The sequence below is a fragment of the Doryrhamphus excisus genome, chromosome 9, assembly GCF_030265055.1.
Source record: "Doryrhamphus excisus isolate RoL2022-K1 chromosome 9, RoL_Dexc_1.0, whole genome shotgun sequence".
Taxonomy (NCBI): domain Eukaryota; kingdom Metazoa; phylum Chordata; class Actinopteri; order Syngnathiformes; family Syngnathidae; genus Doryrhamphus; species Doryrhamphus excisus.
In genome coordinates this window covers 18,864,872-18,882,958 of record NC_080474.1, presented here as the reverse complement: position 1 = coordinate 18,882,958, position 18,087 = coordinate 18,864,872, and the positions used below count along the sequence as shown (strand labels likewise).

The 18,087-nt window shown below is 40.1% G+C and overlaps 1 protein-coding gene and 1 long non-coding RNA gene across 3 annotated transcripts in view; one reads left to right on the top strand and one right to left on the bottom strand.

Annotated features, from left to right (window-relative positions):
* The first annotated feature begins 1,929 nt into the window (after positions 1-1,929).
* LOC131135628 (uncharacterized) overlaps positions 1,930-18,087 on the top strand; it is a 21,954-nt gene continuing 5,796 nt past the window's right edge. The window contains exon 1 of the long non-coding RNA XR_009131636.1: positions 1,930-2,057. This is a non-coding gene — a long non-coding RNA (uncharacterized LOC131135628). The remainder of the gene's footprint in view (positions 2,058-18,087) is intronic.
* Positions 3,244-18,087, bottom strand: part of zgc:162707 (UPF0524 protein C3orf70 homolog B) — a 20,048-nt gene continuing 5,204 nt past the window's right edge. For both annotated transcript variants that reach the window (XM_058081751.1, XM_058081750.1), the window contains one exon: positions 3,244-7,242. In XM_058081751.1, coding sequence (XP_057937734.1) covers positions 6,554-7,242 — 689 coding nt within the window. In that variant the 3' untranslated portion in view covers positions 3,244-6,553. The remainder of the gene's footprint in view (positions 7,243-18,087) is intronic.

The window sequence follows — 18,087 nt, the reverse complement described above, 5'->3', positions numbered from 1 at the left end:
CACTGAACAGCTTGTGACTCAAGCTGAGCCAACACTGCTGTGTGTGTGTGTGTGTGTGTGTAGCAGTCCTTGAACAAGGGCGTTTTCAATTTTCGGGGTGTGCATCATACCGCTGAAGGTGTCAGTCCATGGAATAACTTTGTGTACTTTGATCGCCAGCTCGCGTTTGAAGATGGAAATTAAAGTGTTTCACATCAAAATTTGTGCCGACACTCTCAAGACTTACACGTGTTTGCATCATACGTATATATACTTCACACTGATATGCCCTTCGCTTCCTCTCTGTGGTCATCAGAGGACAAAATGTCTTCGTGGACGCTCTGCAGTGAGGGCAGCAGTGGCCCACAAAGTACACAGCAATGGTAAACTATGTCCGGTGACACATAAGGTACCTACCAAGCACATTAGGTTAGGTTAATTGGCAACTCCAAATTGTCCATAGGTATGAATGGATGATGTAATTTGGCTGCACGGTGGACAAGTGGTTAGCACACAAGCCTCACAGCTTGGAGACACTCGGCCATTTCTGTGTGTCTCCCCGTGCATGCGTGGGTTTTCTCCGGGTAAAAACATGCTAGGTTAATTGGCGACTCCAAATTGTCCATAGGTATGAATGTGAGTGTGAATGGTTGTTTGTCTATATGTGCCCTGTGATTGGCTGGCCACTAGTCCAGGGTGTACCTCGCCTGAAGACAGCTGGGATAGGCTCCAGCACCCTCGCAACCCTCGTGAGGAAAAGCGGTAGAAAGTGAATGAATGAATGATGTAATTTGGCTGCACGGTGGAAAAGTGGTTAGCACACAGACCTCAACTTGGAGACCCTCGGCCATCTCTGTATGGAGTAGGACGTTCTCCCCGTGCATGCGTGGGTTTTCTCCGGGTAACATGCTAGGTTAATCGGCGACTCGAAATTGTCCATAGGTATGAATGTGAGTGTGAATGGTTGTTTGCCTATATGTGTCCTGTGATTGATTGGCCACCAGTCCGAAGACAGCTGGGATAGGCTCCAGCAAAAAATGCAATTCATATAATTTGGACATTGCATCGCTGGTATTTGGCTACTTCTGTGGATGTTTTTTTTTTCATTCATTCATTTTCTACCGCTTATCCTCACGAGGGTCATGGGAGTGCTGGAGCCTATCCCAGCTGTCTTCAGGCGAGAGGCGGGGTACACCCCGGACTGGTGGCCAGCCAATCACAGGCCACATATAGACAAACAACCATTCACACTCACATTCATAACTATGGATAATTTGGGCGAGGTGGGAATTGAACTCGGGTCTCCTAGCTGTGAGACCTGCACTCATTTTTTAATATATAAAAACACGACTGCTTCCCAGAAACTGATTTGCATTTCATTTTGGCGTATCCCACTCCTCAGCACTTGCAGAAAGAAAATAATCAATAGATACGATGCAGCGGTGGAGCTAAATGGAGGAAATCAATGCGGGCTAAACGCCAAGGTCAGAAAGTTGTGATGACTTCCACTGACATCTCATCTGGGAAGGACGTCGCTCCGACACTTATTGTCTTTCTGATGTGAAAATAGACACACATCTTCCGTCTCAATTCTCCTGCTGTCTTCTCTTCAAGTGAATTTTCTTATCGTGCAATAAACGTCCGCGTGTCAGGTGGGGATATGAAAGGATATCATTTCCTGTCATATACGCAGTAAGGATACACTGTGTGGAACTCGGATCCACACCAAATCTTCAACTTCAACATTTTTTTTGTATTTATATTTAGATAAATGTAAATAAATAATATTAAATTGCAAAATTCATTATCATGCATTAGTTTGCAAGACAATTTCAAAGTCACTATTTAAAAAAAAAACAGCAGTTTACAGTTAAAATAAATGTCATTGTTAGAAAACCCATAATTAACATTATATTGTGTCATTGATAATGTTCAGCTTTGAGTGTCGTTTGTCCTACTGTCAGTAAACGCACCGCAGTGCGGCGGTTTTCGCTAGAGGGATTCATACAGCGATTCTGAGCCTTCTTGAGCCTCATACAACATTTCACAAGGTTGATGCCGTGCGGGAATACATAGAGGTGAGTTTTTGGCTCTATTGTGGGAGCTGTGGAGTTGTTTGGGCACACTTTTTCACGAAGTTAGGCTCCCTTGTCCATGGGTGCTAATATCAGTATCTAAGCTAACTGGGACTAACTGTTGTTGTTAGCGTTAGCGTCACGTTTGCTTGGTTTCTTTGTTGATTTCTGTGTGGTAGCGTCCCTTTGGCTCATTATTATGTTTGTGTAATATGAGTTATATTACTTTACTTATCATTTATTGTGTATTTGTCTTGTATGTATTGTAATTACCCTTAGTTGTCTTATGTGTTATGTGTTGTATTTGTGTACATGTGTTGCAATGGAGAGATCTGTTCCGGGGTTGGGAAGGAAAAGGGGTGACGGACAGGAAGTGAGGCAGAAAGATTATATATTCATTCGGATTGGCACTTTTCTTTCGGAATGAGGTGTATACATATGGAGGACCAAAACTGCCAAAATAATAAATAAATAAATAAATATATAAAATATAAAAGCAAAAATAAATACAAAAATAAAAAACAAGATTCAAAAATTAAAAATAAATACTAAAATAAATGTAGAAATAAATAAAAAAATAAATATATAAATAGAATTATATACCAATAAATAAATAAAAGCGCTCTGCTCTCATATGTATTTATTTCATGCTGCAGACAATGTCAGCTTGAAATGCAGAAGGAAAAACTATTCAAATGAGGGGGCGGTCCTAAGTGTGTCTTGGGTTGAACTGTTCGCCTATTGGTTGATCGACATGTGAGTGCGAAAATCGACTAGGTATGCCTGCAAACAGCCACAGCAAGAGGAAGTCACCACACCACTCTCAATGGCGGTAAATATGGCTGCAATCTCCAGCTCGGACACCGACTTCCTGGTGGACCCCGCCATTATTGTCCTGGTAAATGTATACTTTTCTCCCTGTATACTTCCTCTTGCTGTGGCCGTTTGCAGGCATACCTAGTCGATTTTCGCACTCACATGTCGATCAAGCAATAGGCGAACAGTTCAACCCAAGACACACTTAGGACCGCCCCCTCATTTGAATAGTTTTTCCTTCTGCATTTCAAGCTGACATTGTCTGCTGCATGAAATAAATACATACATTATTTATTTATTGATACGTAATTCTATTTATATATTTATTTTTGTATTTATTTCTACATTTATTTTTGTATTAATTTTTAATTTTTGAATCTTGTTTTTTATTTTTGTATTTATTTTTGCTTTTATTTATTTATTTATGTATATATTTTTTATTTTTGTTTTTATTTCCATTTATATAAATTTTTTTGTATTTAATTTTTTTTTTCATTTTTGTTTTTATTTCCACTTTTATTTATTTATTTATTTATTATTTTGGCAGTTTTGGTCCTCCATATATACAAAGGTTACATTTTTTCAGTTTGAGCAAATAACCCGAATGGAATTGGAATATTTGGGTCCATGTAAACATGGCTATTAATTTTGAGTGCAACAGAAATATTTGGATGTTCAATTGTAGCTGGAAAAAACAAAAATGAAATAAAGTGCAGTTTCATTAGTATTTATTCATAAGAAAATAGTATAGGCATAATAAGAACATTTAAAGAGGGACTGTTCTGATTAACGTCAAGGCTAGAAAAGCTGTTTTTCTCTTCACCTTGAACGTTCCGAACAACACATTTGGTAAAATTGTCATTTTTGCAGGTAAATATAGTCATGCAAACTGAATTTTTTTTAATGCCATTAGGTTGAATAATTATTTAAAATCGGGGTGGATTTCATTTATGAACGCCCCCCGATAAGGGGCCTGTCTTGTTTATTATATGCACCACATACATCTACTCTATTCACAATCCTATTACTCTCTTTGAAAGGTGCACAAAATAACCGTGACACACAAGTCCATCCCGGCCTGAATGAACATTCCCATAATCCTCTCCGTGAGCACACATAGCGATGCATTTCGCTCGAAAAGGCCAAAAAGTCACTGACAAAGTAGTGGAACTGTAATGGAACTTTCTGTTTGTTGTCGTGTCCTTCCCTTCAAGTCTTTGCTGTGACTTCTCCACTTTCAGGCCCGCTGAGACACATCCACGGTATTTCGTTTCTCGGTGGCTAATGGGGGTCATTGGAAGTCTCGCTTTGTTTTAAAGCACAATTTAGGCTTGAAGAGCACAGGAGACGAGTCTTTGAGAAGATCAATGTTGGTCCTCACTGGCAGGCACAGCGTAGGAATGTGCTTGTGTGTAATCCTTGATTGTCGATCACTGACCTAAAAACCATTGGTGTGTCGGCGTCAGTAAAGTGCAGACTAACGCGGCTTTCAAAGAGGCTTGTTGCACGTTTTCCCCTGTAAGAGGTAGCTGGCCTTGTCGTTACAATGCGGCCTTTTTTTTTTTTTTCGTTTGTGTGGGCCGCAAGAACAAGAAATGAAGCTGACTGACTGACAGCTTGGATGGCAAGCAAACTGATTTTTCATCAAGGACTCGCTTGAAACTTTTAGTCACGCTGCTATTAGAAAACCTGCTGGGAAGTTTCATTGAAGCTTTTCAATGGTGGAACATCTGAGCCACACTGACAAGAAAACAACATTAGACTGCTGCCAGGATACAATGACAGACTTACAGTACAACACGATGAACTATTATGGGGGAAAAGGCAGGAATTTATCACAATAAATATATATTTTTGAGGCAAAGCTCTGTTTATGAAACTAATTTGTGTCATGAGGATAAAATGTTTTAAATGTAAATTTTCCCACAATTTTCCGACACAATAATATTATGTTTCCAAAAAACTTATTTTTACTAAACAAAGTCATGTTATGACAAAAAAAATGATTGTATGAAACAATGTTCTATTATGACGAAAAAATAAAGACATGCTGTCATAATAATACAAGAAAAAAGACACAATAGTTATAATTTTGTAGAAATAAAATTGTGATTAAATATTTTCAAAAAAATGTCTTATTACAAGAAAAAAGAATTATGCATGATAAGTCATAACCAGAAACCAACAATAATAAATATTGATGAGTTTATAACTATAAATGTTTAATTTTAGAAATTAAAATAAAAAAAATTAAAATTCATGATATTTAAAAAAAGAGTAATGATTTTAAAAAACAAAGTTATGTTACAAGAAAAAAACATAATGTTTTTACTAAGCAAAGTTGTGTTATGAGAGAAAAAGTCATAATGTTTAACCAAAAAATATATAATATTATTATTTAGGGATGTAAAAAAAATTTAGCGATAACTACTGGTACCGATAATTATCTGCACAATATCAGCCTAAAAATGTGATATTGGTTGATATTAAAAATAATGCTGTATACAACACATATGTGTTCATTCCACAACGGTATCAGCTGATATCGGAAAGTGGGAGTTGGACAATATCGGTGATAATTTTACAATAAAGTGATAATTTTGTGAAAATTATGTCACTTAACCCAATAATGTGTCGTCACTCTCTGTGATTTAAATTGTGATGTTTCAAGAAAAAAATATTAACGTTACAAAAATAGTGAAGTTTCAAGAAAAAAAGTAATTACATGAGAAAAATATTCTCTCAAAATAAATTTTTACACAAAAAAGAAAACTGTAATATTATGGTAGTCATAACTTAGCAAAAATAGAATAATTTTACAAAAAGTAAATGTCACTGTTATGAAAAAAATAGTCACGTTCGAAGAAAAAAATCAGTAATTATGTGAGTAACTGGGCGGCACGGTGGTCTAGGGGTTAGCGCACAGACCTCACAGCTAGGAGACCAGGGTTCAATTCCACCCTCGGGCATCTCTGTGTGGAGTTTGCATGTTCTCCCCGTGCATGCGTGGGTTTTCTCCGGGTACTCCGGTTTCCTCCCACATTCCAAAAACATGCTAGGTTAATTGGTGACTCCAAATTGTCCATAGGTATGAATGTGAGTGTGAATGGTTGTTTGTCTATATGTGCCCTGTGATTGGCTGGCGACCAGTCCAGGGTGTACCCCGCCTTACGCCCGAAGACAGCTGGGATAGGCTCCAGCACCCCCGCGACCCTCGTGAGGAAAAAGCGGTAGAAAATGAATGAATGAATGAAGTCCTAATGGTACAAGAAAAAATTCTTAATTTTACAAAAAGGCCAAAAATAATTTTCTGACTTTATTCTCGTAAAATAAGGACTGTAAATTATTCTCCTATGTTTTCTATTCAGTGTGGCTCTGCAGGAAATACGCCTGAATACGTTTTCACCATCCTTGAAGTCCTCTCTGTTCCCACGGTGTGCTGTTGGATCCTCTGTGCATGTACTGTTTTTTTTATCTTGTGCTTCATCTTTGTGTCCTGGATCGTAGAAAGTAGTAGAAATAGACTCCATGCAGGGAATGTGAGTAGAGGATGTGAAGTGCAGGTGACCTCCTGCGGGAAAAAACAAACTACAAAAGACAACCCATCCCGACCCCATCGAGGAGGGTCGGGATCTCCACGACATCCTCTGGTGCCGCTTTTGATGTCGCGGCGTCGATCTCAGTTAGACAGTTGTTTCGATCTTTTCAATGATCTCAATCATAGACTTGGAAGGAGACAGCAAAGAGCTGTCGTCTTGATCCCACAGGCTGCCGGGACTGGAGTTTCCATCTGTGCTCAACTCGTCATCCTCCTCGTCCTCCTCGCTTTCTTCCTCGCAGGACTCCATACAGTGCAGACCTAAGGCGTTGATGCCAGAGTCCTCGGAGCTGGATGGAGAAGAGCAGTGGTCCATTTTGGGCCCCTTTATCTTATCCAGAGGCGAGGGGTGTTGGTGTTCACTGTGCGCCGGTTGGCCCGACGGCGGCGCAGGCGTGTGCTGGTCCTGCGGCGCGGGCTTGACAGCGGGTCGTGGCTGAGGGGGATTCGGAGGCCTCTGAGGTATAGCTGGAGCTGGTGCGGGAGGAGCGGGAGGTTGCGGCGGTTCGGGTAGCGCAGGTACGGGGCGCTGCACGTAGCACATCTTTCCGTTGATGCGTTTGACAACGTAGTCGTCCACGAACAGGTCCGCGATCACACAGTACTTTGGCGACTCCAAGTGAGGCGGCGAACGGAAGCAGGGGGCCAGTTTGAGGAAGCGCTCAGCCAGGGAGACGGACAGGTCGATGGTGTTGCTGTACTCCGTGTCAGCAGGGGGCACCGCTGTGCTGGGCAGGTGGCACACGTTGGTCATGGGCTGATAGACGTACTTGCCTGAGGAGGAAGAGCAAGATTTAGATCAGGGGTCTCAAACTCAATTTACCTGGGGGCAACTGGGGCTAGGGTCTGGGCAAGGCTGGGCCGCATCGGTTTTTGCAAAAAAAAAAAAAAACACATTTATTAAAAACAGAAAAATATACAAACTTTTTCAGTGCTTTGGTTCCGATTTTCTACAATAAAAGCTCTGATAAAACATTCCACTGTTCTCAAATATTTTAATTTTTATTTTTCTGCACAAAATAAGACGAAAAATAAATAAACAAATCAAGAATAAAGAAAATCAATCAATCAGTAATAAATACATATAATAATAATAATAATAAAACGGCAAATAATAAAAACTTAAGAAACCACATATAGTTGGTGTGTAGACAAATTATTTTTTTCACATTAAAATGAACAAAGCATTATTAGAGCCCTGTAGACATGACAAAACACGACTATAGTCACATTTATACTCTTTTTATTTACAACATATTGCGCAACTGCAGGGTCTTGAGACACATGCTAACTCGCAAACTAGAGAGCTAGCGACCTAAACGGTAGCCTCCAAGTTATTTCCTTTAAACTTGAATAGCCAAAAACTTACCACTTCCACACGGATAGGGAGGATAACTATTAACAGTTATTTAACCTTTAACATGAACATTAATCAAACGTAATATTTTTTTCTAGGTACATGATACCATACAGCATCCATATCAAACTTGCGCGGGCCGCACTAACATTAAACTTTCATATCAAGGCGGGGGCCTCAAACTAGTGTCCTGTGCGCCACATTTGGCCAGCGGGCCGCATGTTTGAGAACCTGATTTAGATGAATGATACGTTAAAAACACAGCCTAGTTGCTATTGGTTGCTTTGGGACACAGTGTTGACAGAACATAGAGGATAATAAACAATATTTTTAAACTTAACTAAATAAATGTATCATATTTTTTCCAATTCTAGGTTAAAAAAAAAGTTATTTGTTTCTGTGTGAACAGCTGTGTAGAGAAACAAATGGTATAGGGAATGAATGAATGGATGAACTGGTGTCGATGGTGCGAAACGCCAGCTTGCAAATGCCCGTCATCTTCTGCAGCCCATTGGCTCCGTGTGAGAGCCGTGCAGCCAGGAGAGAGAGAAGCTCAGATGTTTGCTTAAGTGGCTCCCCGGAGAGGAACGAAGCACAGAAGCTGACAAGCCGATGCACTCTACGTCCTTGTTTTACTGTCCAACAATCGAACCAACGGCAAAAAGAGCCTCTGTTTTGCATCGTTGAATGGCCGAAATTAGGAACCTCTCCCGGATGAGAGGCTTTCACTCAAATGGACCACTTTACCACCAGAACTGCATTTTATTCAGCCAAGTGAAGTGGAGGGTGTGTGCGTGTCCATGCAATGACATTTACTTTCCATGAGCCACCCCGCCTTTGTAGAGAAAAATAGATTATCAATATGGCTGCAAGCTACTTGTGTCAATTAGATGGCGCAAAGTTAGAAATGTCACGTTTTATGTCCGTCCCACGTCATGCAGCGATAAGGTGGAGATTTATCTCACTCACGTAAAAACAGTAACCGTATTCTTCATTGGGGTTTAGCTTCGTAATGTATTCATTGAGTGTGCAGGACTTGGCTTCAACCAGCAGAGGTGCTGTTGTGTCAATTACCTTGCTGTCTAAAGAAGATCTAAATCAGGGGTCTCAAACTCAATTTACTTGGGGGCCACTGGAGCAAGGGTCTGGGTGAGACTGGGCCGTATCAGGTTTTCAACCAAAAAAAAAACGCATTTATTAAAAACAAAAACATTTAAAAAAACTTCGCTTTGGTTCCAATTTTCTACAATAAAAGCTCTGATAAAACATTACACTGTTCTCAAATATCTTACTTTTTATTTTTCTACACAAAATAAGATTAAAAATAAATAAACAAATCAAGAATAAAGAAAATCAATCAATCAGTAATAAATAAATAAAAGATTTTTTTCAGATTAAAATGAACAAAGCATTATTAGAGCCCTGTAGACATGACAAAACACGACTATAGTCACATTTATACTCTTTTTATTTACAACATATTGCGCAACTGCAGGGTCTTGAGACACATGCTAACTCGCAAACTAGAGAGCTAGCAACCTAAACGGTAGCCTTCAAGTTATTTCCTTTAAACTTAAATAGCCAAAAACCTACCACTTCCACACGGATAGGGAGGATAACTATTAACAGTTATTTAACCTTTAACATGAACTTTAATGAAACATAATATTTTTTTCTGGGTACATGATACCATACAGCATCCATATCAAACTTACCACTTCCACACGGATAGGGAGGATAACTATTAACAGTTATTTAACCTTTAACATGAACATTAATCAAACGTAATAATTTTTTCTGGGTACATGATACCATACAGCATCCATATCAAACTTGCGCGGGCCGTACTAACATTAAACTTTAATATCAAAGCGGGAGCCTCAAACTAGTGTCCTGCGGGCCACGTGAGTCGCGTGTTTGAGACCCCTGATCTAAATGATCTGAGTGATTTTTTTTAAAACACCGAAGTGGAAATGTACATTTTTTTAAGAGTTTGAAATATCTGAATCAATGCAAATCTGTGAATGCACCTAGACTGCATTCTGGCTGTTGATTGGATGAGCACCGGAAGGGTGAATGCAGTGAGACATAAAAGACATCTTGCTTAAGCAATCCATTCATTTTCTATGCCGCTTATCCTCACGAGGGTCGCCTATCCCGGTTGACTTCGGGGTGAGAGGAGGGGTACACCCTGGACTGGTGGCCAGCCAATCACAGGGCACATATAGACAAACAACCATTCACACTCACATTCATACCTATGGACAATTTGGAGTCGCCAATTAACCTAGCAACCAAGTAACCAAGGGGAATCGAACCTGAATCTCCTAGCTGTGTGGCCTGTGCGCTAACCACTCTCCACCGCGCAGCCTCCTAAATGAACATTTTTTAATAAAAATAATGGCTAGATTACTTTTAAAGGTAAATCAGTGCACTAAAACGGCGGCGTTATTGAAACTAGGCTATGTTTGGATTTCAGCAGCGGGTTATCACACATATGGTTTAAAGCTTGAGTATTTTTAGCGCGAGCCGTACAGACAACAGCTTTCATAGTCACAGCAAGCTCAAGGTTGTCTGCACTTAACACATTTACATACATTTTATATGCTAAAATATACTGCGTATGATTTTTACAAGCAAATGCTTTTCAACTTGGTAAAGGGATGCAAGGAAATGGGTGATAAAAACGAGCCATTAACAATTGAGACGTGAGAACTGCAGTACGTTTTTTCACCTTCAACAGGCCCCCGTTACAACACAAGGCCATAGGACAAAGGTCAAAGCCTTGATTGCTTGACCGAGGAGCCTTTCATCACATTTAGAAATGCCACTGCCTGAAAGCAACGGCCATCACAAAGGGGATGATGAAAGGCATTGTGGGGGATGTAGGAGATGCAAATGAGGTCGTTGGGCACATCGAAAAAGGGATATTACAGCTTCTCATTAGAAAAATCTAATCACGATGCAGTATGTATAAAAGGCTAAGGAGGTGACTCTTTCCGGAGGTAATGAACCTTGTCATTGTAGGGGGTGGGGGGTAGGGGGGGGGTAGAAAAACACAAAGATATGGTGACAATACAGAGACACAAGATAATTAGTATATTTATGAGGCCGCTAGGATTCATTATTTAGTGTATTTAGAAGTCATAGTCACGCTAGCAACTCTAAGGATATGTTGCCACACGAATACAGATATTACTTTTGAAAAAAATGTCAATATGTCTTCGGGTTTTGGCCTTTTATTCACACACAAACTCATTTTAATTGTAAATCTGCAACGAGGATGGAGACTTTCCTAAAAAAAATTTGTTGTTAGACTCGTACGTAGACTGTGTGTTATTAGGCAATGAGTGTTTTGACCATAGGGGTTGCACGGGGGTCGAGTGGTTAGCGTGCAGACCTCACAGCTAGGAGACCTGAGTTCAATTCCACCCTTGGTCATCTCTGTGTGGAGTTTGCATGTTCTCCCTATGCATGCGTGGGTTTTCTCCGGGTACTCCGGTTTCCTCCCACATTCCAAAAACATGCTAGGTTAATTAGCGACTCCAATTGTCCATAGGTATGAATGTGAGTGTGAATGGTTGTTTGTCTATATGTGCCCTGTGATTGGCTGTACCCCGCCTCTCGCCCGAAGACAGCTGGGATAGGCTCCAGCACCCCCGTGAGGATAAGCGGTAGAAAATGAATGAATGAATGTTTTGACCATATCCTCATTTCCATACCATATCTGGGGATTTGTATACGTGTAATGAGGAGCAGATCAACATTTAACATTTTACTTTAAAATGTCAGCAAAAACAAAACAGAAACAAGTCAGAACCTGAGGCAGACTTGCTTTGGTTCCCGACTCCTGGTCCAGAGTTTCATACTTTGCACTTTACTTTATTCATATACAGATGTTTGTGCCACATAGAAATGTGCAACTTTCCACATTGTATCGTTGCCAGCATTATTGAAGTGGATTCTTATTTGTGAATTTATTAAGACCAACCTGTCCTACTTGTTGATAGTAGGAGAACATGTTATATTGGTTGACTATTGGTCTTGACTATTCATTCATTCATTCATTTTCTACCGCTTATCCTCACGAGGTTCGCGACGAGTTCGGACTGGTGGCCAGCCAATCACAGGGCACATATAGACAAACAACCATTCACACTCACATTCATACCTATGGACAATTTGGAGTCGCCGATTAACCTAGCATGTTTTTGGAATGTGGAAGGAAACCGGAGTACCCGGAGAAAACCCACGCATGCACGGGGAGAACATGCAGAGAGGGTGGGATTGAACTCGGGTCTCCGTGCTAACCACTCGACCGCCGTGCAGCCCTAGTGCCCATTTTGTTGAGCCAAAATATTTTAAATAAATATGGCTTTTTTATTTAGCTTGTACACTTATTACTAAATATGCTTTGCCCTCAAAGACAAAGTGTTGAAATTGTTGAAAACATATTGCCTTGCTGTTTCACAAGTATATTATATATATATATTTTATTATATTTGTAAAATGCATAAAAAAAGACTTGTGATACGAGACATTTACTGTATGTTAAAAATGAGTTCATGGACCCGCACTCCTATGAAGCTGAAGATTGTTTTTCATAAGGAGCGTGTGGAGTGCAGGAGGAAGAGGAAGCGGCTTTCTCCATCTTGCACGCTCCGTCTGCTCTATCCTAAGCCCTGGTCGGCTATTTAAAAAGAGAAGCTCTTCTCTGAATAATGCAGGAGCGCTCATTCATCCCTCAGTCTTGTCAGAGTGCTTCAGCATCAGTCCATCCATGTTTTTCTGCCTGGCCTTAAAAGAATGCAGCCGGATGGAAAATGTCTGCGAGCTTAACAAGAGCAATGAGTCTAGCTCAGATTTGTCGTTTCAATATTGGCTCGCTTCGGTCGTAACAAGTAAGTCCTTAACAAGCCTATTCGGTCCGACTCGTACTGACAAGGTTCAGTGAGCAGAAACAAATATTTAAACAGATGATGTCATGTTTCACAGTACTCCGCTCATACTGTCGAGAGAAATGGGGGCTGCAGCTGGAACGACGACATTTGAGTTTCAGATTTCAGCAAAGGGGGGAAGGTCTGACCGGGTGTCATGTGAAATGTCTTGTTTCCTGTCTCATGACTCAATGCGGCACGCCATCATCCTATGAGTTCAACGCATGCATTGTCAAAATGGCTTGTGAAGACATCCGATGAACAAGAGGGGCTTTTGTCGATTGGAACAAAGGAAAGAATTTAACACGGGGGGGTTGTAAAAGGCATTGTTGATGCTACGTTTGTCTGCAAATCCTCTCTGTACAAGCAGCATTGTCCGCGCTCATAATAACACCAGTTAGGACTTAAGACTTAGGGGTGCTCTGATGGCTAAAACTAGACACACGACTGTAACGTGCAATACTTATTTACAAACTAGTCAAGAGTCCGGATGTATTAATCTTTTTATGATACATAAGGCTTTTTATGATGCAGCGCTGTAGTGAACTGTAGTGAAGCCTCCCAGTGGAATTATGGTAATGGTTTTATTTCATTTGAACATGCATCAGATTACAATTGAATGCATCACATAATCAGTTCACAGTTCCACATGTCCAAAAGGAGTAGGAAGAAGCAAAGCTTATTAAATCCTACCCCTCCATCTGGTACTTTTACAATCAGTAACTGTTACATTTGTTCACTTCCTGCTTTCCTAATATAGTTTAAGGTTTTTTTTTTTGTAAAAAAAATTTTTTTTAATTTTTGTCACGTACCAAAGTACGATGTGATTAACTGCTTGTATTGTTTCTTGAATTGAATTTCATCGGTGTGCATTGAGGGTCTTACTCAATCCATTCCATAGTTTGATTCCACATACTGAAATGCTATGGCTAGCATAACGTAGTCCTAGCATAGAAGTGTTTCTCCTCTCTTGTAGAGAAGTATTGGATGACATTCATTCATTCATTCATTTTCTACCGCTTTTTACTCACGAGGGTCGCGGGGGTGCTGGAGCCTATCCCAGCTGTCTTCGGGCGAGAGGCGGGGTACACCCTGGACTGGTCGCCAGCCAATCACAGGGCACATATAGACAAACAACCATTCACACTCACATTCATACCTATGGACAATTTGGAGTGGCCAATTAACCTAGCATGTTTTTGGAATGTGGGAGGAAACCGGAGTACCCGGAGAAAACCCACGCATGCACGGGGAGAACATGCAAACTCCACACAGAGATGGCCGAGGGTGGGAATTGAACCCTGGTCTCCGAGCTGTGAGGTCTGTGCGCTAACCACTAGACCGCCGTGCCGCCTATTGGATGACATTTTTAGCTAATTTTATTTTTTATTTTTAGCCTTATGCATTATTTTAGCTGTTTGAAGATGAACTATATCAGCAAGTTGAATTATTTGTGATTTTAGAAATAAGGAGTTAGTATGTACGAGTTAGTATGTCCTAGCATATAAGTGTTTCAAATGTACTTCTTCCCTGAGATCATATTTCTCCTCTCTTGTGGAGAAGTATCGGATGACAATTTTAGCTAATTGGTTATTTTTAGCCTTATGCATTATTTTTAGCTGTTTGAAGATTAACTATAGTAAGTTAGTTAGTTAGTTATAGCAAGTTGAAGTATTTGTAATTTTAGAAATAAGGAGTTAGTATGTACGAGTTAGTATGTCCTAGCATAGAAGTGTTTCAAATGTAATTCTTCCCTCAGATCATATTTTTCCTCTTTTGTAGAGAAGTTTAAATTAGAATTCAAATGATTCCCAACTACTGTATGTGGGATAACACACCAGACTGCCGCTTCCACTTCACTCGACAACCACAGCGCTAATATTTTCAGCAAAAACAGGCCTCTCAACTTTGTCGGTCATGTGCGATGTACGATGAGAGCTGGTCTACGCTGGTTTTTCCAACACCGGTTGGAGGTTGGCGGACCGTCCAAGGGTGAATTTAAGCTAGCGGAGTTAGCTTGGTGTGGTTTGGATGAGTTCACCACTTTAATGTAAGGATGACGTGCAGGTTCTGAGAGAAGACAGGAAGCATGTTTATTCTTGTACCCAACTCCTAGTACAGAAATGAATTACACATCCGGGCATTTGAAATGACCCTTCCAGTTTTTTTCCAAAAGTGAAAATCGGAGATGCAGACGCAAACTGAGAAGACTTTTACTGATTAGGACTTTGATTTTCAACTTAATGAGTAATTACCTTACCTGATGATTGTAATCAGTTTGCAGAGGAGCAAAAGGAAAAGGAAAAGGAGGGGCGGGGGGGCATTCAAACTATTCAGTTTTATTAGCGCTGCGAGCTACATCTCTCATCAAACATGACATATTGGCGGGGACACTAAGCACAGCTAATTACGACTAATGAGAGGCTCGGACTGATGCTGTCACCAGCTGCGAACACTGCTTTCACTGAGCTCATTTTCTCAGTGTAACGCTACGGCAAAGCCACAGCTGCGTGCAAAGCACCGAAAGGCTGCAAAGCAACAAACACAATCCCCTGCTGTTGGCATGAAAGACCAAAAAAAAAAAAAAAAAATCCCGAAGATAACAATCTTGCAGGAAAAACAATGTCCTCTTCCCAAAGGCAAGACAATTTAAATATTTAGTTTCATGTGCACTCTGCTCTACTGTATAGGGGTTGAATTTTTTTTTTTTAGGCGCTTTTTAATAAGGGGGTGTACATGTTGTTTAGGTAAATCTAAACTCTATATTCCTTGTCCATGTGTCAGTCTTTATTATTCAGTATTATTATATATGAAAGGAAAGATATTGCATGCAAAAAGCCGACAGCTCTACTTTTCTCCCCGGGTGTCCCGGTTGTGCCTGATTCAATCGTCTAAGCCGGTCTAGTAGTGCATGATTGTGCTGTAAGACACACTGGACAAAAATCCTGAAGATAACTATACTCGGGTTGGTTCTTTGATTTTTTTTTTTTGGTTGAGTTTTGATAGTCGAACAAACCAAAATGAAATAAAAAAGGTACAAGTGGTTGAATAGCAACACAAATCAGAAAGGAGGAGAAAAAGTCTAAATCAGGGGTCTCAAACACGCGGCCCGCGGGCCAAATGTGGCCCACAGGACACTAGTTTGAGGCCCCCCGCCTTGATATGAAAGTTTGATATGGATGCTGTATGGTATCATGTACCCAGAAAAAATTATTACGTTTGATTAATGTTCATGTTAAAGGTTAAATAACTGTTAATAGTTATCCTCCCTATCCGTGTGGAAGTGGTAAGTTTTTGGCTTTTTTTAAGTTTAAAGGAAATAACTTGGAGGCTACCGTTTTAGGTCGCTAGCTCTCTAGTTTGCGAGTTAGCATGTGTCTCAAGACCCTGCAGTTGCGCAATATGTTGTAAATAAAAAGAGTATAAATGTGACTATAGTCGTGTTTTGTCATGTCTACAGGGCTCTAATAATGCTTTAATTTTAATCTGAAAAAAATAATTTGTCTACCCACCAACTATATGTGGTTTCTTAAGTTTTTATTATTTGCCATTTTATTATTATTATTATATTTATTTATTACTGAATGATTGATTTTCTTTATTCTTGATTTGTTTATTTTTCATCTTATTATGTGCAGAAAAATAAAAATTAAGATATTTGAGAACAGTGGAATGTTTTATCAGAGCTTTTCTTGTAGAAAATCGGAACCAAAGCACTGAAAAAGTTTCTATATTTTTCTGTTTTTAATAAATGCATTTTTTGTTTTTTTTTTTGGAAAACCTGATGTGGCCCAGTCTCACCCAGACCCTAGCTCCAGTGGCCCCCAAGTAAATTGAGTTTGAGACCCCTAGTCTAAATATTTACAAGTGATGTAACACGGAAGCGACTTCAGCAGGAATAATTCATCACGGGCGTGGCTCACCAACGATAAGCACAGGAAAAGGATTCTTAAGTCTTCCGCCCGAATCCGATAATTTCAATCACAAGGCACATCCTGACCCCTTCTCAATCCGATGATTACACGGCAAAGATTACATTGTGCACACTTTAAGCCCTGGACTAGCGGTCGCAAGAGTGGATGGTGATTGTGCTCCGTGCTGATCCGTGGATTTTCCGAGGATAAACTAAGAGAGGGACAACCTGTCAGGTTGAGGCACACACATTGGAGGTGTCAAAGTGTCACGCCGAGTCTTAGGAATATCGGGACTGAAAATACCCCTGACATTTCTATACGGGAAGAGAAAAATGCTGACCTTTAAGCAGAGCTCTGCACCCTGTCAATAAAACATGTCGCGTGATCCCTTGCTTGTCAGGAAAAAGACAACCATCTGGAAAAGCGGCGATAGACGCACGCATAGCGCTCCCAACACTGTTTTTCCTTAAATAGCCTCCAATGTAATAAATCCCCGTGTCGTCAATGAACTCTGTGTCACGTTAAATGTCTTTATGACAACACAAACAAGACACCTTCAGTGATCTCACACACCTAAATCATCTTTGATGCTCTAAAGTGCTAATTACAGTAAACTTCGGATATATCGGATTCAATTGTTCCCACTGGTTTTGTCCGATATAAGCGAAATCCGTTATATGCGTATACCGGAAAATGTCCGTTTTACGCATATATCGGATTTATATCCGGTATATGCTTAATCGGATTTTATCCGTTATAAAAAGGCACTTCCTTGACTATGTTTCCAATGTACCTGGACACGCAGGCAACGCTGCAAACGCTGCAAATGACGTCGTATAGCGGCCTGTCACGATTCGGCGAATCGGAGCGCCACGATGCAGCCATCCGATATATGTGAGGGAAATTTAATGGAAATGCATTGGAACGGGACTGGAGATTTTGTCCGAAATAAGCGAAATCCGTTATAAAAAATCCGATATATGCAATGAATTTTTATTGGAAATGCATTACAGAAAAATCGGTTCTTTTTTATCTGTCCGTTGTGAGCGAATTTCCGATATATCGGAGGTTTACTGTACCACCATCTACAGGCACTAAGTGGAACAACACATTATTATTGTCGTTTATTTTCTTGAAAACATTTGTATAGAATAATTCCAGTATCATCATTTTGGAGTTAGAGCATCAAAACCTGTTTACGACCTTCTATATTTATTGTTTTTAATATAATTAGAGCCCTCTAAACATGAAATAACACTTGTACAGTCAGCAAAAACTCATGCTCGCGTGTTGCAATAAATGTGTTCCGGATGTGTGGAGGACAACAACTGGGTTGAGTTTCAGCTTGGCATAGGTTACTGCTACAACAGCAGTCCGCGTTATTATTATTATGACAAATATGATAGTGCCG